Consider the following 22,211-nt stretch of genomic DNA (forward strand, 5'->3'; position numbering starts at 1 on the left):
GGCCTGTCATTATGATTCTGTTCTCCCCCTTCTTAAGTTGTAACACTGGTTTCTGCTCAAATCAAATTCAGAATTTTAATATGGATCCACTCCACTCTGCTCTGTATTCTGATATGCCACTGTACCTCTGCCAATGCCATGTATTCTGTCTCCCCCTTTCTGGCTTTTTTTGTGCTCTGCTGCATCAATTCTACCTCTGTCTAGATATCTCTTGTGCCTCTTTGGCATTCTTTTCCACTCTGCATCCACCAGGAAACCTCTTTCTCCAAGTACAAAAAAAGTCTATCAAAATTTGGCTTTTTAAACTCATATTGACAAGGGCTCTGATGCCAAGGGGTGATACAGAAAGCCCTGCTCTTTTCTTATCTTTCCATCTTTATCTCTTTTGTGCATTCTGTTGTCCTGTTTCTGATTCATTGTTTACTTTGAGGCATATTTTCAAAGCACTTAGCCTTCCAAAGTTCCATATAAACCTATGGAACTTTGGAAGGCTAAGTGCTTTGAAAATATGCCCATTTGTAAACCTCCCTTGTGTGCTTTCTGCCTGAAAGATGGTGTGTGCAAAAATAAATAAATTTGGAGGGGGGGGGGTTATTTTTATTTTTTTAATTTACTCAATGTATTTACCATGCGGTAAGTGTCTACCCTTTGCAGTAACTGCAGGGCAGATGCTAGGTATGCCCACAACAGTTAGAACACAGGCTTAGCACTTACCATTGAATCATGACTCATCAAAATAGCTCACAACAAAAGAGCCCCAACAAAGTAGCTCAGACAAATAAATCCACAACAGAATGGCCACGACAAAAGTCTCCATTTATTATTTTATTTTTATATTATGTTATATTTTCTTCGCTAAAGTTTTCTTTCTCAACTCCCTTAGGGCAGCATTTCCCTGGAGTAACCCTTGCCAGTCATGTTTTCAGGATATCCACAATGAATATGCATGAAAGAGATCTGCATATAATGGAGGCAGTGTATACAAATCAAGTTCATGCATATTCATTGTGGATATCCTGAAAACCTTACTGGCAAAGAGTACTCTAGGACTGGACGTGGAAAACACTACCTAGACATCTCCAGCTTGTTGTACTATCCATGTGGCCACCTTAATGCCCGTTGTGCTAGCAGACTGCCATAGAGCCCTGGGGTCCTTGCAGTAGCACCTACCTTAAGAACATAAGAGTAGCCATACTGGGTCAGACCAATGGGCCATCTAGCCCAGTATCCTGCTTTCCAAACAGTGGTCAAGCCAGCTCACAAGTACCTGGCAGAAACCCAAATCTTGGCAACACTCCATACTCCAAATCCTAGGGTAAGCAGTTGCTTCCCAAGTCTATCTCAATAGCAGACTGTACTTTTCCTTCAGGAACTTGTTCAAACATTTTTTAAACCCAGATACACTAACTGCTAGAAAAGAGTTTTAGAGCTTAACTATTCATTGAGTGAAAACATATTTTCTCCTATTTGTTTTAAAAGTATTTCCATGTAATTTCCTCGAGTGTCCCCTAGTCTTTGTACTTTTGGAACGAGTAAAAAATCGATTTAGTTCTACTCGTTCTACACCACTGAGGATTTTGTACACCTCAATCATATTTCCCCTCATCTATCTCTTTTTCCAGGCTGAAGAGCCCTAACCTCTTTAGCCTTTCCTCATACTAGAGGAGTTCCATCCGCTTATCTTTTTGGTCGCTCTTCTTTGAACCTTTTCTAATTCCACTGTATCTTTTTGAGATATGGCAACCAGAACTGAACGCAATACTCAAGGTGCGGATGCACCATGGATCGATACAAAGGCATTATAGTATTTTTTTTTTGTCTTATTCACCATCCCTTTCCTAATAATTCCTATCATCCTGTTTGCTTTTTTGGCTGCCACCGCACACTGAGCAGAAGATTTCATCATATTATCTACAATGACACCCAGATCTTTTTTTTGAGTGCTGACTCCCAGGGTGGACTCTAGCATCAGGTAACTATGATTCAGATTATTCTTTCCAATGTGCATCATCTTGCATTTGGCCACATTAAATTTCATCTGCCATTTGGATGCCCAGTCTTCAAATTTCCTAAGGTCTTCCTGCAATATTTCACAGTCCACACACATGTTTAACAACCTTGAATAGTTTTGTATCATCTGCAAGTTTGATCATCTCCTTCGTCATTCCGATTTCCATATCATGTATAAATATGTTAAATAGTACCGGTCCCAGTACAGATCCCCCTATAAGGGGGATTCTGTCTGTGGCTTTTTTTTCTTTGTACTACAGCAGACTTTCCCTGGGTGTTTTGAGGGAGGAGGCAATATTCTTGGAGATTATTTTGGGGTTGTAGCCTTTCTGTTCGAAGGATGCAGTCATGATTTCAAGGTGTCTGTCTCTGTCCCCTGGGTCAGAGCAGATACGGTGGTACCTTGTGGCTTGGCTGTAAATAATGGATCTTTTTATAGTGATATACAACCCAGAGCTTGAAAAATTAAGAAAAATCATAAAAGATCTGCAGCCTCAACTCCATGAGGATGAATTACTGAAAGAGATATTCCCATCCCCACCAGTGCTGGCCTTCCGACAGCCATCGAACTTAAAACACAAGCTAATTAGAAGTAACCTCCCAACACAGACTCAAAAAGAAAAGAATGGCACACATCCTTGCAATATATCCAGCTGCAAGCTATGCCAAAACATATCACAGGACCCCACGGTCATTCACAAAGGAAAAATATTCAACATTAAGGAATCTTTCACGTGCTCATCTTCCAATGTGGCATATATCATTCAGTGTAAAAAAAATGCAACGAAGGCTGCTACATTGGAGAAACAAGTCAGATGCTAAAGAAGAGATTTAATTTACATAGACACCATATGAAAAATGCTAGTACCAATAAAGATGTCACGTCTGTGGGGCAGCACTTTACAAAACCAGAACACTGTACCAGTGATTTCATGGTAAGAATTCTGAAAGGGAACTTTAACACAATACAGGAACGTAAGACGTAAGAGTGGAGGAGTGGCCTAGTGGTTAGGGTGGTGGACTTCGGTCCTGAGGAACTGAGTTCAATTCCCACTTCAGGCACAGGCAGCTCCCTGTGACTCTGGGCAAGTCACTTAACCCTCCATTGCCCCATGTAAGCCGCATTGAGCCTGCCATGAGTGGGAAAGCGCGGGGTACAAATGTAACAAACAAAAAGTCAGAATGATTAAATATTTTGACACCCACCAGACAGGACTTAAAGATCTGGGTTTTCTAGCCCATTATCCTATATAATAATTCTCACCACCAACGTTCTAATGTGGGACTGCCTGTGTCCGTGGCTCCTGGAGTTGCTGAGCTAGGCTCCGTAGCCAGGATGACATCACTAACAGCTGATCCTACTCCTCCCCCTGCCTGGGAATCAGCTGTCAGTGCTCCGCTCCCTGCCACTTCGGAGCAAGTGGCAGGGAGCGGCGCATCAAAAAACTGCAAGCGCGGCACCACAGAACCCCCCCCCCCGGGCACATCAAACCCCATCGCCACCCGCAGATGCCAATAATAACGCTGTCCGGCCGCTGCTGCTTCTCCTGTTGAGCAGCAGGGGCCGTTACAAAAAGAAAAGAAGCGATAAATGTTTTTAAACCCAGCCCAAATCATTTGCAAATGCCCGAGTCTTACAACGCAGTCTCTGCAGCTGCTCCTTCTCTCGCCTGTCACGTCATTGCGCTCCTCCGGGGTCTTACTCCAGGGGCAGTGACGTGGAAGCGAGCGGCTGCAGAGACTGCGTTGTAAGACTCAGGCATTTGCGAATGATTTGGGCTGGGTTTAAAAACATTTATCGCTTCTTTTCTTTTTGTAGTGACCGCTGCTGCTCAACAGGAGAAGCAGCAGCGACTGGACAGCATTACTACTGGCATCTGCGGGTGGCGATGGGGTTTGATGCTCCGGGGTAGGGAGGGTGTTTGATGTGCTTGAGGGGGAGGGGAGGGTCGCTGGACATGGGTAGCTGGAGGGGGGAGGGGAGGGTCGCTGGACATGGGTAGCTGGAAGGGGGGAGGGGAGGGCCGCTGGACATGGGTAGCTGCAGGGGGGGGGCAGGGGGAGAGGAGGGTTGCTGGACATGGATGGCTGGAGGCGGGGCAGGGGAGATGGAGGTGGGGAGGGGGTGCTGAGACCAGAGAGGTGGGGTGGGGAGGGGGGGCTCTGCGAGTGGGGGGGTGGGGTCTCTCACATACACTGTCTCTGACACACTCCCTGTCTATCACACTCTATCTCTCTGTCACACACACAGACACTCTCTCACACACTCTCTCTCACACAAACACACACACACGCTGTCTCTGTCTCTCTCTCATTCTCTATGACACACACAATCCATCTCTCACACACACTCTCTCTAACGTACACACTCCGAGGAAAACCTTGCTAGCACCCGTTTCATACTAGTAAACCATAAAATTGTACTGCTTTTGTCACCCTCCTGTCTCCATGCATATCTCCCTGTCCCTCATCCACCCGACTCTTCCTGTCTCTCACCTATCCACCCCCATCCTGTTAGACTATCACTGAAATGCTTTGATGTTTCACTTATATATACTGTCATCTACCAACATTTGCTTATTTCTGATCTGACGAAGAAGGGCAACCTTCGAAAGCTAATCAAGAAATGTATTAATTTATGTCCAATAAAAAAGGTATCATCTTATTTTCTTTTCCATGTTTTATTTCTATTGATGATTAGCTTTAAAAGTGGACTAACACGGCTACCACACTCTCTACTCAACGACAGGTTACATATTACTAACAGCTGATCAGCAATTTCATGGTTGAGTTCTTTGAATACAGTTCAGATGATTTACTACCTTTTAATTTGTCAGTTTGGCTTAGTACATCTTCCAGGTTCAATGGTATTTCTTTTAATTCCTCCACCAGATCACCCTTGAAAACCATTTCCGGTACAGGCAGATCTCTTACATCTTCTTCCGTAAAGACAGAAGCAAAGAAATTCATTTTCTCCACTATAGCCTTGTCCTCCTTGAGCGCCCCTTTTTCTCTTTCGTGATCTAACGGTCCCACGCATTCCCTCGCAGGCTTTCTGCTTCTGATGTACCTGAAAAAGTTGTTACTGTGATTTTTAGCTTCTGCGGCAAGTTTCTCTTCATATTCTTTTTTAGCCTTCTTTATTAATGCTTTGCATCTGACTTGCCAGTGCTTATGTTGCTTCTTGTTTTCTTCGTTTGGGTCCTTTTTCCATTCTTTGAAGAACAATCTTTTGGCTGTAATGGCCTCTTTTACTTCATCTTTTAACCATGCTGGCTGACGTATTCTCTTCTTTCCACCTTTGCAAATACGTGGAATGCATTTGGTCTGGGCTTCCAAGATGGTATTTTGAATAATGTCAACGCCCAATTGAGTGTCCTAATCTTTGCAGCCAATCCTTTTAGCTTCTTTTTAACCATTTTCCTCATTTTATTATATTCACCCTTTCGAAAATTAAATGCAGATATAGTAGATTTCTTTTGTGGGTTCATCCCAGATAGTAGCTCAAACTTAATCATGTTATGATCACTGTTTCCTAGGGGCCCCAACACTGCCACCTCTCACACTATGCCCTGCACGCCACCAAGAACCAATTATTCCCTTATATTTCCTCTGTGTACATTTGTATGCTGCACAAGCTGGCATGTTTGAATATATGTGAAATTAAATAAAAATGCTAAACAACAAAGAATGACAACGTGGATGCAGCAGCTCATCATAGATTTGTTTGCTTTGTTTTGAGTGTACGCAGAATGACAGCTGAGCAGGGGAGTGGAAACACAGACTATCCAAATTGGCTTCAACTTTTTGATATCATCCAGTCCTGTCTCCTGTTTTCAATATGTATTGAAAACAGGAGACTGGACCGTATGAGGTCAACTTCTTTGCTCTCTATCCCTGGGTGGGTGCCCTCCCTGAACTTCCTGGTGGGTCTAGTGTGGCAGGAAAGATCCCACTCTTTCCTGCTCGCTGCGCTGCCGCTGATCTGCTGCTCGCTTCCGGCTCCCGCTTTGTCTTTAAAATGACTGCTGAGAGATCTTGAAGTCTTTCGGCAGCCATTTTAAAGACAAATTGAGAGGCAGAAGCGAGCAGCAGCAGGCAGGAAAGAATGGGGGGATCTTTCCTACCTGCCCCACTAGACCACCAGTATTGAGGTATGTTTGGAGAGGGGAGGACGGCGACCGACAGCGACACCAAGGCTGACGATGTTAGTACAGATTGGGATCCCTCCCCATCCCCAGTGGGGATTCCCCAATCACCACAATGATCGGTCATCCTCGTTGGGCCCCAGTTCCTTTGCTCTGGCTACCTTCCACCCTGGACCCTGACTCACAATTAGAGTGTCTGGACTGTGCTGCTGGTGTGCGTTAAGGAACACTTTCTTCTCTCTGGTGCCGGGTCCCTGTCCTGATGGATCTGCATTCTGATAGTCAAAGAGCTCAGCAGATCATCAGGCGGAGAGTGGGCACCCGTGATCATTTCACATAGAGTGAGAGGCTCAGAGAGAGTATCTGGAACACTTGAGATGGGAACTCAGGAATGGGTACGCGGGATAGACGGCACCAAGTATTTAAAGCAGGCTAGATCCTCTCTCCCTTGCCATCCTGTTGGTCAAATTTAACCAATAGAATTGGTAAGGTGAAAAATCCACCAACCCTCAGGAAACCAAACAATTCTGCGGAATTGGCAACCTTACTTAATCTCTCCTTCCTGTGACTAGAGCAGCTTTCCCATTGGCTGGATCCTACTACAGTCTCTGCACTGGAAGGGCAGTAGAGGAGCATTGGAGAGCTACAGAGGGCTAAACTCTGCAAAATATCCAGACCCTTTAGCCATCCTTCTGTGTTTCAGACATTAACTTTAAAAATCTGTAGATTGTGAGCCCTCTAGGGACAGAGAAAATACCTGCATATAATGTGTACTGTGCTGCATACTTATTTATTGGGATATGTTTACCGCCTTTTTGAAGGAATTCACTGACGGAGGTGTACAGTAAGAATAAATCAAACATGAGCAATAAACAATTACAGCAGTAATTCAAATAACAATATGTCTAGTAGCACTATAGAAATGATTAGTAGTAGTAGTTACGAAGCTGAAAACATCGAAAGAGTTGGCAATACTAGACTCCTGAGTACATTTGAGAGGCCTCCCTCCCTTAAAACTTTTGGGCCTCAGGCACATGCCTAGATTTCCTATACTTTAATCCAGTTGTGTACATAAATTTGCCTGTGCCTATCAAAAATAATGTTAATGGAATCAACAGCAGCACTTGTACATATAGATGTTATTAGTTATTTCAGTCTAAGTATAATTTGTTTCTTAAATGATGGTTGTTCAAAGTTGTATTTAATAGATACTTGAAAAACACAGATTTTTCTAAAGAAGGGAATTTTAAGTTAGTCCAGCCTACCTTGGACTTTTCTGTTTCTAATCTCATGATATTTTTTTGTTTTGTTTTGTTACATTTGTATCCCGCGCTTTCCCACTCATGGCAGGCTCAATGCGGCTTTCAGATTTACTATTCTTAATCGTCATCTTGTGAAGTACCTATATAGTGAAATGGTGGGAAAGGAAGTTACTTTTATGGTGGTGATACAGAAAATAGATGTTGAAATAATTCTGTCACCCCATATATTGATTGTCATGATCTCTGCTGGCCTATAGTAATCAGTGAGGGAGAGAATAGCACTCCTCCCTTTAGCTAAGGAGAGGTGAATAAGCATCCCTTCTTGAAAGATGACAGTATTTTTAAAATTTGTTGTCCAGAATGCACAGAGAAAAATCTGACTATTTAAATTATTTATTTCCCCTCTTCGATGTTTAAAGAAAATATTGAAAGTGTCTACTAGTTTATCTTAGATTAGATTACATTAACAGTATCCTAAAGAAATATAAGTGTAGAAGGTTTGCTAGTTTGCCTGTTGCAGCTAATTCGAATGTGGAATTATGATCCCTGCAATATCTGGTATGTATCTTGATTGTAAATTTATATGTGATACAGGAACAGTAGAAGTTGACACTAAAAGTAAGTAAACAGATACCAGTAGATTATGCTGGCATACTCAAAACAGTGGTTTATGTGGAAAGATAATTTGAGTCTTTATCAATAAAAAGAATGAGAAGTCCTATTAAAAACTGACAAAATTATGTTATGCTTGAGGGTAATTTTCAGGCTGCTTACCTTACTGCAATTTCTAGGGGCACTTTTGACTTCTGACTTTCCGTTCTCATAGTACATATATGTTTTCACTTTGAAAGTTGCAAGGAAAAAGTACCCACATATTTGTGCCTATTTTTTCTTTGGGTAGATTTTCCGTAGTAAACCTCACGTAGTTTTAAAAATACAAAACCAGACATGATATAGCAGTTCCTGTCCTTTCCCTAATGTCTGCTAACACCTTTGCTGAAAAGAAAGAAGATATGCATTGTTCCACCCCATGAATACTTTTGCTCATTGCAGCATGAAGCTCTCAGATCACCCTTGTACCTGTGTAAATGACTTTTCAGAATTGTCCTCTTTATCTTTACAGTGGTTTTCTGCTTAGGAATCTCTCATTTGTGATCATTGCCAAATTTCAGATTTTATATGGATTAAACTCTACAATATTATAGGCTTGAAGACTTCTTACCATGTGTAATTCACCAACCTTTCAAAAAAGTCTGCAATGACCAACTAAAATTAATAACTACTAGCACAATGCATATTGTATATTGAATTAGGTCAAATTGAGGAAAAGACTTCAGTTATACCATTGCCTTAGATTATCCGTTCAGGCACCTGGTAACCACCATCATGAGTCATAAAAACCTCCATCTCCCTTAATTTTATATGGAACAAATTTTTGAAATTTTCTTTAAAGAATTAATAGACTTGAGTTATTGAGCCTAATTTCAATGTATTGCATCCCTTTATTCACTAGAGGGGCCATTTGCTAATAATGCATGCTAAAGTCGTTAGTCCATGTTAACTGCTACAAGGCCCATTGCATTTCATGGTAGCATGTGGGAAAAACTGATAAAATGACACAAAAACTGATAAAATGACACATGGAGTTTGAAAATGGGCCACATTGGTCTAGAGATTGTAGAGGAGCCAGCCACAAAATGGCCCAATGCATTGCTATGAAAGAAGCAATTCCAACGTCTGCAGCATACAGACTCAAATATGGTGAAACTTGAAATGCAGTGGGCCCTGCAGCAAATAAAAATGTTTCTATTGCTCATAAATGACCCCTTTAATTGAGCATGATTATTTATCTGTACTTTAATTTTGTAGCACCCCTGATTGATTTTTTTTTTTTAATTTGCAGGGAAGAAGAAGGTACTGAAAATTTGAGGAAACGAAACATGCAGCTTCCCTTTATGTTTACCACTGGTGAAGCTGTGTTGTATGAGGTAACGTTTCCTATAGCTGGCTTGATGGCATCCTCACAAACAAAGGGGAAAGGAGCTGCGACAAAAGCAACACAAAGTCAAGGCTCCGTAGATCCAAGTTCCCTTCTGGGTGCCATGTTGAAGCAGGATGAGTCTGTGTATATTTGTCCTCCAGCACTAAATAAGTTTTCCTTTGAGAACTTTTTTAATGAGACCAGGAATGAACGAAGCAATATTATTTCCACTGATTTGCAAGACAATCTGGCAGCCCTGGGAAATAATACCATGAAACAGGAACAAACAGAGGTTCCTTTAGATACCAATCCATCCGTTCAACAGGACAGTGCAGGACTCCTTGTTGACCACAAAAATAGTGAATTGTCTAACATCATGAGAAGTCTGGGCATTGACTTTGAAGACATTGAGCTTATTCATCAAGATGAGGGATTTTTCAGGAATGAATTTGACTATCCAGATATTGGGGACATTGATGTAGCAGAAGAAATTTTTACATATGTACAGGATTTCTTAAACAATAGATCAGATTGCATGTATTCCAATGTCCTTCAACAGCAACCCACTGTACAAGACTCAAGCTGTATAGCACAAGTTCTAGAACAACAGAAACTTGATCAAAACTGTCCTAATCAAGTGGTACCACAACAACTCTGTCAGAAGATGAGTCACATGCAAGTGAATAGTATGCTTGGAAACTGGAATACCATCGGTGGTATGCCACTCACCTACCAACAGCCACATCCTGAGGAACATAATCTCTCAGGCTTGCACACAACCACTCAAGAACTTTCCTTTAGTCCAAAAGATAATACTGCTCCTTATGCATACCAAAATAAATTTATGCCCTACCAGCCACCTGCTACAATGGTAATGCCAATTTCTAACCATACACAAATGGACTTTCAAGAAGGATGTGCTGCTGTGAAGTCAAAATACCCTGAACTTTCCAATTTGGAAGGATTTCTAAATTGTTTACAGAAAGTCCCTGTGAATCAACCATATGGAGTAAACTCACATCCAGTTATGCAGACACCTCAGACCTACTATACAGGTGCTGTGTCTATGTATCAATATATGCCAGAAACTCAGTCTGCCTGCCTGAATCAAGCACAATATGAGCCTCTGGTGCCAGATCAGCAACCACTAATAAACAAGGTAAATAATGGTGTGATGTTGCACGCTTATCTTTAACAGTATAATATGAAGTTCTCTTTACATGTTCTGATCTTATTGTTGGACATTTATTCATGATTTTAAAATATATATACAGTGGTGGAAATAAGTATTTGATCCCTTGCTGATTTTGTAAGTTTGCCCACTGACAAAGACATGAGCAGCCCATAATTGAAGGGTAGGTTATTGGTAACAGTGAGAGATAGCACATCACAAATTAAATCCGGAAAATCACATTGTGGAAAGTATATGAATTTATTTGCATTCTGCAGAGGGAAATAAGTATTTGATCCCCCACCAACCAGTAAGAGATCTGGCCCCTACAGACCAGGTAGATGCTCCAAATCAACTCGTTACCTGCATGACAGACAGCTGTCGGCAATGGTCACCTGTATGAAAGACACCTGTCCACAGACTCAGTGAATCAGTCAGACTCTAACCTCTACAAAATGGCCAAGAGCAAGGAGCTGTCTAAGGATGTCAGGGACAAGATCATACACCTGCACAAGGCTGGAATGGGCTACAAAACCATCAGTAAGACGCTGGGCGAGAAGGAGACAACTGTTAGTGCCATAGTAAGAAAATGGAAGAAGTACAAAATGACTGTCAATCGACAAAGATCTGGGGCTCCACGCAAAATCTCACCTCGTGGGGTATCCTTGATCATGAGGAAGGTTAGAAATCAGCCTACAACTACAAGGGGGGAACTTGTCAATGATCTCAAGGTAGCTGGGACCACTGTCACCACGAAAACCATTGGTAACACATTACGACATAACGGATTGCAATCCTGCAGTGCCCGCAAGGTCCCCCTGCTCCGGAAGGCACATGTGACGGCCCGTCTGAAGTTTGCCAGTGAACACCTGGATGATGCCGAGAGTGATTGGGAGAAGGTGCTGTGGTCAGATGAGACAAAAATTGAGCTCTTTGGCATGAACTCAACTCGCCGTGTTTGGAGGAAGAGAAATGCTGCCTATGACCCAAAGAACACCGTCCCCACTGTCAAGCATGGAGGTGGAAATGTTATGTTTTGGGGGTGTTTCTCTGCTAAGGGCACAGGACTACTTCACCGCATCAATGGGAGAATGGATGGGGCCATGTGCCGTACAATTCTGAGTGACAACCTCCTTCCCTCCGCCAGGGCCTTAAAAATGGGTCGTGGCTGGGTCTTCCAGCACGACAATGACCCAAAACATACAGCCAAGGCAACAAAGGAGTGGCTCAGGAAGAAGCACATTAGGGTCATGGAGTGGCCTAGCCAGTCACCAGACCTTAATCCCATTGAAAACTTATGGAGGGAGCTGAAGCTGCGAGTTGCCAAGCGACAGCCCAGAACTCTTAATGATTTAGAGATGATCTGCAAAGAGGAGTGGACCAAAATTCCTCCTGACATGTGTGCAAACCTCATCATCAACTACAGAAGACGTCTGACCGCTGTGCTTGCCAACAAGGGTTTTGCCACCAAGTATTAGGTCTTGTTTGCCAGAGGGATTAAATACTTATTTCCCTCTGCAGAATGCAAATAAATTCATATACTTTCCACAATGTGATTTTCCGGATTTAATTTGTGATGTGCTATCTCTCACTGTTACTAATAACCTACCCTTCAATTATGGGCTGCTCATGTCTTTGTCAGTGGGCAAACTTACAAAATCAGCAAGGGATCAAATACTTATTTCCACCACTGTATATGTTCGGAAAGTCTAAGAGTAGCCATACTGGGTCAGACCAATGGTCCATCTAGCCCATCTATTCTCCATGTCTATTTTAGGGATAGAACATAGCTCCATTTTGCCTGGGCCCATTTTTATTATTCTGGGTTGTCTTTTGTTTGAGAAAAAACCCCCACTGAAGACCACGCCATTTACCGCACTTTGATAACTCCCTTCCCACCCCCCAAATATTTAATGCAGACTTTAAATGTTTATACTTATATTACTTATATGATACATTTTTATCACACAGTAGTTAAAAATGTAAGCTAAATCCAAAAGACAGTAAAATAGTGTGTTAAAAATGACATGTTAACTATGCTTCTGTACTCCAATGGTTAGAGTTTGAAGTTACAACCAATATCTGTTATATATTTTGGAAATGTATGTGTGCATGTCTAGAATTGGCTCCTGAATTGTTGAAGCTAGGATGAAACTTGGTGCGCTGGTACATTATGATCTGGCAGTGATTCCTAGATAGATTCTAATTTGGATGCCCTGATGTTTTGTCAACTAAGCAGGAAGTTGCAGTATAGAGGGCGGGATGCAGCAGAAGGAAGGTCACGGAGCCAGCCTGTGGGAATCACTTGCTGGGCCACAGGAAAATGTAAACTGCAAACAGTGGTTAGAAAGCGATGCCAGACCCGTGGGGAGGAGGACAGGAAAGGAGAGAGGTGCTGACTGGGACCTGTTGGGGGATGTGGAGGAGAGAAAAAGGTGCAGGACCCATGAGAGGAGGGAGGGTAGGGGAGAGGTGTTGGATCCATTTGAGAAAGAGGGTAGGAGAGAGGTGTTGGATCCATGGGAGGAGGAAGGAAGGGAGAGAGGTGCTGGACCCAAGGGAGGAGGAGGGGGGACTAGAGAGATGGGTGCTGGACCCATGGGAGGAGGAGGAGGGGGATGGAAGGAAGGGAGAGAGGTGCTGGACCAAGGAGATGAAGGAAGAGGGAGTCAAACACAACACACAGTGGGAAGGAGGGCAGGCAGGTGAGCCAGATGCTGGAAGTTAGGGGGGAGAGAGAGAGAAGCATGGGTGGGGTTAGAGAGGAGAGAAACACATTGGTGAGGGAGAGGAGAGAAACTGGACACAGGGAGGTAACAGATAAAAAGGGGAAATTATATGTATGGGGGCATAGAGAAAGGGCACAAAGGGGAGATGCTGCGTGGGGATGGTGTATGGACACGGAGGGGAGATGTTAGACATAGAGGAGAATTGGAACACAGAAGGGAGATTGGGGGGGAATAGAGGAGTGATGTTCGACACAGGGGGAGAGGATAGGGAGATAGAGAAGTGATGAGGGATGCCACAGCATTAACAGATCGTCTTTAGAAGGCACAGAAGGGCCCAGTTCAGTCCTCATTCCCACCCAACCCTAGGTCAACTCTTCATTTATAGTCAGTTATTCTAATTAGGACAAGAGGGGAGTTTTCATTAGAGTTTTAATTATATGTAATTAGTTTCTAAGAAGCAAACTCTAAATAAATTAGAAATTACACCAATCTTTTTGTTTTATTAATGCTTTTACAATTCCATTTACAAGTTATACACAAACTTGAACTGGTAATGCAGACCTATATATTAAAGCAATTATAAATTTTCCCAAAAGAAATTATTATACTCTATTCTCTTTAGACCACTATATTGGGGGGTCACATGAAGGAAATGCAACAGGAGAAGTTTTAAGCAAAACAAAATCAACTTATATAGCCTAGCACTCATCTAACCATTCTAAATATCCTCAAACTAGTTCTAACCAGTAGCCAATTTCTTTATTTTTACAAATTCACTAAGATGTTCAAGTTGAAAAAACACATATTTTATCCCTAGGAATTTAACTACACATTTACAGGGGTAATTAAGATAGAAGGATGCTCCCAGAGCCAAAGTTTCAGCCCTAAGAGAGAGAAAAACTTTCCTTCTCTCCTGGGTTAATTTAGTTACATCTGGGAACATCCATACTTTTTTACCTAGGAAAAGTGACTTTGCATTTCTAAAATAAAGGCATTTGACCGCCTCTAGATCTTGTTCAAATGCAAAATTCACTAGCAGTGTCACTCTTTCAGAATCTTCAGTAATAGAGGTTTCTAGAAAGTCAGTCAAATTCATAATATCCTTATTTTTTGATGAGTCAGAAGTCTCTGGGTCTGGTTGTACATCAGCTACTTTCTTTGGCTGTATATCATAAATCTTGTTTATTGGTGGAAACATTTCTGGGGAATAATGTAATATTTCCGATAGGTATTTCTTAAATGCCTCCAATGGACTAACCCCCAAAGACCTTGGAAAATTCAAAAAACATAGTGTTAATCTACGATGAAAATTTTCAATCTGTTCTATTTTTCGATGAAGAAAAGACCTGTCTTAAACTATTACTTTAAACTCCTGTAAAGTCTTCATTTCTTGTTTTAAGTCCGTCACCTGCAAGTTAAATTCTTGCTTTGTATTTTCCATAGTTTTAGAAAGTAAATCCACTTTACTTACAAGTGACGAGATTTCTTTCATAGAATTGGCTACTGAGGTATCCAAACGCTGGAGAGCGTCCCAGATACTCTCCAGCGTCACCGCCACTGATCTGGTAATCAGAGCTGTTGGCTCAGGAAGGGAAAATTCCTTTCTCTTCCCTCCGTCGGTTTTCGCTGCCTCCACTCCTCGATCCGTGGGTCCTTGCATTACCGCTTCCGGTCCCAAGGACCCACGCTGAAGGTGGCGTCTTCTGGGTTGTGGCGGCGGTTCGAGTTCCGGGGAAGATAAGGTGACATCAAGTCCCAGGCCCCGATGGTCTCCTTCCAAAGAGGCAGCAGGACTATTCCTGAATGTCGTAGTAGATGTAATTGTGGCGTATCTCTCCATCGTCTGTTGCCCTCCGGGAGGTCTGGGCATTGAGGTCTCTCCTCTGACCGACCCGTTTCGCTTAGTATGGGGCATTCTGGAAAAGAGGTAAATGTTTTGGCAGACAAATTTCAGGATCTCACAAGCCACAAACTAACATTCCGCCATCTTGTCACATGACCCCCCCCCCCCCCCTGAAGATTTACCAAAATTACACCAATCTTAAGGCTCATTATATTCATCTGATGTCCCTAGTACCTTAAGAAGTTTTAATTAAACAACTCTATAATAATAAGATGCAGACGGTAGTCCAGCAGCAAGAGGGGTACTATCCAGTCTTTTGCATTGTGTCACATGTATGATTATCTCCCATTTGGTGAGATGTCATATGTGTGTGCTCGATGCAAAGATCTCCTAGCTCTCAGAGAACAAGTCTGTTCTCTTGAGGCTAGAGTAACAGACTTGGAGGAGCTGAGGGAGACAGAGAGGTACATAGAGGAGGCCTACAGGGGCATTGTAGAGAAGTCCCATCTCCAATTTGGCAGCCCTTGTGCTGCCTTGGAGGAGGGAGGCCTTCTAAAAGGAGGGCATCATCCTGGTGCAGCTGGAAGTAGTCCTGTGGACAGATCAGCACATCAGGGAATGCAATATCCTCTCACACTGAAGATGTGTCTCCAGGAGCTACTGCCCAGGTGGGAAGGGTTAGGACAGCTGTTGTAGTTGGTGATTTGATTATTAGTCATGTAGATATCCGGGTGGCTGATGGATGTGAGGATCGCCTGGTCACTTGGCCTGCCTGCTGCGAAGGTGGAGGATTTCATGCGTCACCTAGATAGGATTTTAGATAGTGCTGGGGAGGAGTCAGCTGTCTTGGTACATGTGGGTACCAATGATATAGAAAAATGTGGGAGAGTATGGAAGCCAAATTTAGGCTCTTAGGTAGAAAGCTCAAATCCAGAACCTCTAGGGTAGCATTCTTTGAAGTGCTACCTGTTCCACACGCAGGGCCCAAGAGACAGAGCTCCAGAGTCTCAATGCATGGATGAGGTGATGGTGCAGAGAGGAGGGGTTTAGATTTGTAAGGAACTGGGCAGCATTCTGGGTAAAGGGGAGCCTATTCCTGAAGGATGGGCTCCACCTTAACCAGGGTGGGACCCATGCTGCTGGCATCTGCATTTAAAAAGGAGATGGAGCAGCTTTTAAATTGGAATCTTGGGGAAGGCCGACAGTCATTCAAAAATTCATGGTTCGGAACAAGGTATCTTGAAAGATGTCGCCAAAACAGGGAGGATAGGGTATCCCTATAGTGAGGTTGCAAAAGAGACCATAGTAGATCTGATGTCCTTAAATAAAAATCAGACAACAGATTGCAAATTAACACTGTCAAGTACTGAGCAAGATGTAAATAGGAACAACAAACATAGTCTGAAATGACTATGCGAATGCCAGAAGCCTAAAAAATAAGATGCAAGAGTTAGAATATATTGCACTAAATGACAAATTAGATATAATAGGCATCTCTGAGACCTGGTGGAAGGAGGATATCCAGTGGGACAAATTATATCGTAGTGATAGGGTGGAGGGGTAGCATTGTATGTTAAGGAGGTAATGGTGCTGGGGCCACTTAATAAGAGGAGACTATGATAAAATGAGAAGAACGGTGAGAAAAAAAACTTAAGAGGAGCAGCTATAAGGTCAAAAATTTACATCAGGCGTGGATGCTGTTCAAAAATACCATCATGGAAGCCCAGGCCAAATGTATTCCGTGTATTAAAAAAGGAATAAGGAAGACCAAACAGCCTGCATGGTTAAAAAGTGAGGTGAAAGAAGCTATTAGAGCTAAAAGAAAATCCTTCAGAAAGTAGTAGAAGGAACCGACTGAAAATAATAAGAAACAGCATAATTAATGTCAAGTCAAATGCAAAGTGCTGATAAGGAAGGCAAAGATTGCGATGAAGGCAAAAACATGTAGTAAAAAAATTTTTTAGGTGTATTGAAAGCAAGAAGCCGGCAAAAGTATCAGTTGGGCCGTTAGATGATGAGTGGGTAATCAGGGAAGACAAAGCCACAATGGAGAGATTAAATGAATTCTTTGTTTCGGTCTTTACCGAGGAAGATTTGGGAGAGATACCAGTGCCAGAAATAGTATTCAAAGCTGACGAGTCAGTTCAACTGAATGAAATCTCTATAGACCTGGAGGATCTATTGGGGCAATTTAACAAATTGAAGATTAGCAAATCTCCTGGACCAGGTGGTATTCATCCAAGAGTACTGATAGAATTGAAAAATGAACTTGTGAAACTATTGTTAGTAATATGTAATTTATCTTTAAAATCAAGCATAATTCCGGAAGATTGGAGGGTGGCCAATGTAACGCCGATTTTTAAGAAAGGTTCCAGAGGAGATCCGGGAAACTATAGGCTAGTGAGCCTGACGTCGGTGCCTGACAAAATGGTAGAGACTATTATAAAGAAAAAAATTACAGAGCATATTTGAAAGCATTGATTAATGAGACAAAGCCAACATGGATTTAGGTGGATAGTGGGATTCCCCAGGGTTCTGTGCTAGGACTGTTGCTTTTTAATATGTTTATAAATGATCTAGAGATGAGAGTAACTAGTGAGGTAATTAAATTAAAGGTACAGAGAAGGGTGATGAAAATGATAAAGAGGATGGAAAGACTTCCCTATGAGGAAAGGCTGAAGCGGCTAGAGCTGTTCAGCTTGGAGAAGAGACAGCTGAGGAGAGATATGATAGAGGTCCATAAAATAATGAGTGGTATGGAACGGGTAGACATGAATCGCTTGTTTACTCTTTCCAAAAATACAAGGACAAGGGGGCACACAATGAAGCTACAAAGTAGTAAATTTAAAATGAATCAGAGAAAATATTTCTTCACTCAACATGTAATTAAACTCTGGAATTCGTTGCCAGAGAATGTGGTAAAAGCAGTTAGCTTAGCGGGGTTTAAAAAAGGTTTGGATTGCTTCCTAAAAGAAAAGTCTATAAGCTATTATTAAAATAACTTGGGGAAATCCACTTCTTATTTCTAGTATAAGCAGTGTAAATTGTATTGTACTGTTTTGGGATCTTGCCAGGTATTGTGATCTGGATTGACCACTGTTGGAAACAGGATTGCTGGGGTTGATGGACCTTCGGTCTGTCCCACCCAGTGTGGCAATACTTATGTACTTATGAGCAAACAAGATTTCTGGTATTTATAATTTTGAAGCTGCCTTCAACAGTGCATATACAGGGACATATTGCACAACATTCTCATACAAAGAGGGGCATAATCGAACAGGGCGCCCAAGTTTTCCTGAGGGCGTCCTCGCAGGACGTCCCCGTGAAGGGGCGGGGAAACCCGTATTATCGAAACAAGATGGGTGTCCATCTTTTGTTTTGATAATACGGTCGGGGACGCCCAAATCTCAACATTTAGGTCGACCTTAAAAATGGTTGACATAAATATTGAGATGGTCGACCTTAGAGATGATCGTCCCCGGTTTTCGGCCATAATGGAAACCGAGGACGTCCATCTCAAAAACGGCCAAATCCAACTCATTTGGTCATGGGAGGAGCCAGCATTTGTAGTGCACTTTTCCCCCTGATATTCCAGGACACCAACCAGGCACCCTAGGGGACACTGCAGTGGACTAACTGATGCACTAACTGAACGGAAAAAGCCCTTCCCTTACCGATCCCTTAGCAATTCGGAAAGGAACGGGCATGCATGAAGGAAATCACATGCAAATGAGCTGCTCACTGTTAGCTCATTTGCACACGATTTCCTTCCTAAGGAGGGGAAGCCAGTGCAGAGCAGCCAAAGACGGCTTCATACGTGCAGACAAGCTTGTGTGTATGATAGCTGTCTACAGCCTTAAATAAATTGCCATCTACGACCTTAGAAAAATACAAGTCCAGGTGAAAACGTCCAAGTGCTCGTCAGGGACATCTTTTTTTTTTTTTTTTTTTTAAGAGTATGGGTGAAGGACGTCCTTCGCTATGCCTCCGTCCCTGCAACGGCAGTTGAGGACGTCCTTCGCTATGCCTCTGTCCCTGCAACGGCAGTTGAGGACATCCAAAATGTGATGTTTGTGTCAAAAGGACGTCCATGCCTGCTATGCTTCTGACACCCCCTTTATTTATTTGGATTTTGGATCACAAGTAGCAGCAGTGGGATTTGAACCGGCCACCTCTGGATTGCAAGACCAGTGCTCTAACCACTAGGCCACTCCACTCCACTCCTTTGAAATTTGGCCATCCCTGTGGGGGGGGCAGTTCAGGACATCCAAAATGTTTGAAAGAAGGACGTCCACGCCTTCGCTATGCCTCCGCTGACACACACATACCTCCCCTCCCAGGGACCTGCATACTGCTGCGATGGACCTGAGTATGACATTTCAGGCTGGCAAAAAAAATTTTTTTGTTTTTTTCAGGGTGGGAGGGGATTAGTCACCACTGGGGGAGTCAGGGGAAGTCATCCCCGATTCCCTCCGGTGGTCATCTGGTCAGTTTGCGCACCTTTTTGAGGCTTGGTCATGAAAAAAAATGGACCATGTAAAATTTGCCAAATGCTCGTCAGGGATGCCCTTCTTTTTTCCATTATCGGCTGAGGACGCCCATCTCTTAAGCACGCCCTCAACCCGCCTTCGGTACGCTGCTGACACACCCCCGAGAACTTTGGTCATCCCCGCGACAGACAGCAGTTGAGGACGCCCAAAATCGGCTTTTGGTGATGCCAATTTGGGCGACCCTGAGAGAAGGACGCCCATCTCCCAATTTGTGTTGGAAGATGGGCGCCCTTCTCTTTCGAAAATGCCCCTGAAAATGTTACTTAGAACTGTAATATGTGTATAATGTACTACATTTTATAACTATTTCAATTTAGCGATGGTCATAGGCAAAAAAAAACCTTCAGTGTGTCATACATCCTTGTGAGTGGAATTTTGCCTAATTTTCAGAAAACACAACTTTTAGAAAGATAATGTATTCATATGTTTTTTTCCACAGGGAATTTGGTGTTTTCAGTGGGGGGTGGTGGCAGGGAGAGATGGAACTCAGTTTGCTTTCCAAGAGCCACTAACAATTTTGGAAAAGCATCTTGAATGGTTGACATTTCCCATATCTTATCCATAGACCTCTGTAGTGGTGGTTTTTTTGTGTATGTATGTGGGTTTTGTTTTGGGGGGGGGGGGGTTTGGGGGGGGAGGGGTTAATAGTGGAGGAGTAGCCTAGTGGTTAGTGCAGCGGACTTTGATCCTGGGGAACTGGGTTCAATTCCCACTGCAGCTCCTTGTGACTCTGGACAAGTCACTTAACCCTCTATTGCCCCTGGGACAAAATAAGTACCTGAATATATGTAAACCGCTTTGAATGTAGTTGAAAAAAACCTCAGAAAGGCGGTATATCAAGTCCCATTTCCCTTCACAGTAACTTTTCTTAGTAGTTTAATCCACAGCCTACTGACCTTGGAGGGATGGCCTGATCAAGACACTGTATTGATGGTATCAGACTTTTTGCTTTACAATGGTGAATGTGACAGGATATTCAAATTTACAGTCACATGTTCTTATATCCTGAATTGTACCTTTGAATAACTTCATCATGGAGTTTTCTCAGGAATTCCATGTTTGGATCTCCAAATTCACTTTGGATACTGTGATTGGATACAAGTGGACTCTATTTAATGTATTATGGGTCTTGTTAAGACAATTTTTGGAAACGGAGCTGATTTGGGTTTGCTATAAAGTGTAAAGACTTATCCAATCGAGACTCTTTGCTATCTCATTCTTAATTATTGGCCCTTACTAAGGCGCGTTAGCATTTTTAACACGCCTACAATTAGCGTTTGCGCTGTGTAGGTGCCTATAAGGGATATTGTAGGCGCGTACACAGTTAACGCACGTAGATGGTTAATGCGCGTTAAAAATGTTAATGAGCCTATAACGTGGCTTAGTAAACAGGGCCTGCATTTGACACATTTCTATAATTGTTCAAAGTGTAGAATAATATGCAGTGTAGATGAATGAAGCAAACTTTGCCTTTTGATTTTTTGTTTGTTTTTTAGACAATGTGAAACATGTACAAGTGTGAAGACTTAAAGGCATTTTATGGTTCAACTTTCTCATGGTTAGAGTACAAACCATATTGCATTTGCTTCAAGCACGACCTGTCCTCCGCCTGCCCCTCGCCTTCCTGCATGCTGGCTGTAATTTAAAATTTCTTACCTCGGGGTCTGTCAGAAACGGGCCTCTTTTACTAGTTTTATATAAAGACTAGTAAAAAAGGCCCGTTTCTGTGAGAGATGAAATGGGCACTAGCAAGGTTTTGGTGTCCAGTGAGCCTCCTGTCCCCCGGGCCCCCCTGCAGCTACCCATCGTCAGCGACCCAGCTGTCCCCCAACCCCCCTCCAGACACCTGTCCGCTCCGTGATGCAGGTTCCGTACGAAAAATGGCCGCCGAGGGGCAGGGGGAGATGGCGTTTCATAGAGTGTCAGTGCTCCGCCCTCGTCGTCATCATGTTGTGACACGAGGGCGGGGCACACAGTCTTGGGCAAAAAGGATATCTCGACGCCTCACACTTCCGGTTGAGGCTTCTTTTAGAACGTTGGGGTTGTGAATTATGTGCGGATGGGGCGTGGCTGAGGGCGGGTCTCTGAGTGACAGTGAGTGGTGCATGAGTGAGAGTGAGTGTTGCTGACAGTGCAGGGCTTCAGTGTTTCCCTCCCACAGAGTGAGCTTCAGAATGTTGCAGGTGAGAATTATTTATATAGATAATATTTTCAAACATTGTTTTCAGAAAAGAGAGAGAATGAATTCCATGCTGTTGCACAATGTCATAGAATCTACTGTTTTCACCATGAAAACATTCACTTCACAGTAAGATATCCACCATGAGTTATATTTTCTGAAAGCAGATACACATTTTAAGAATAGGTGACATTTTTCTCTGCAGCTACTTTGATTTAGAATATTTACTTTTGGAAGAATTCTGCACTATTCCGCATTACAGATTTTTGTTTGTAGTCCCACAAAATTCTGCACAGGGAACATTGAAGCAGTAATAGCACCCCAATCATCTTACTATT

General features: G+C 42.8%; 1 protein-coding gene across 2 annotated transcripts in view; it reads left to right on the top strand.

Moving 5' to 3' along the window:
- The window catches only part of AHR (aryl hydrocarbon receptor), a 225,378-nt gene that overhangs the window by 197,885 nt on the left and 5,282 nt on the right, over window positions 1-22,211 (top strand). For both annotated transcript variants that reach the window (XM_030201479.1, XM_030201488.1), the window contains exon 10: window positions 9,324-10,560. In XM_030201479.1, coding sequence (XP_030057339.1) covers window positions 9,324-10,560 — 1,237 coding nt within the window. The remainder of the gene's footprint in view (window positions 1-9,323; window positions 10,561-22,211) is intronic.

Source organism: Microcaecilia unicolor, chromosome 1, assembly GCF_901765095.1.
Source record: "Microcaecilia unicolor chromosome 1, aMicUni1.1, whole genome shotgun sequence".
NCBI classification, from domain to species: Eukaryota; Metazoa; Chordata; class Amphibia; order Gymnophiona; family Siphonopidae; genus Microcaecilia; species Microcaecilia unicolor.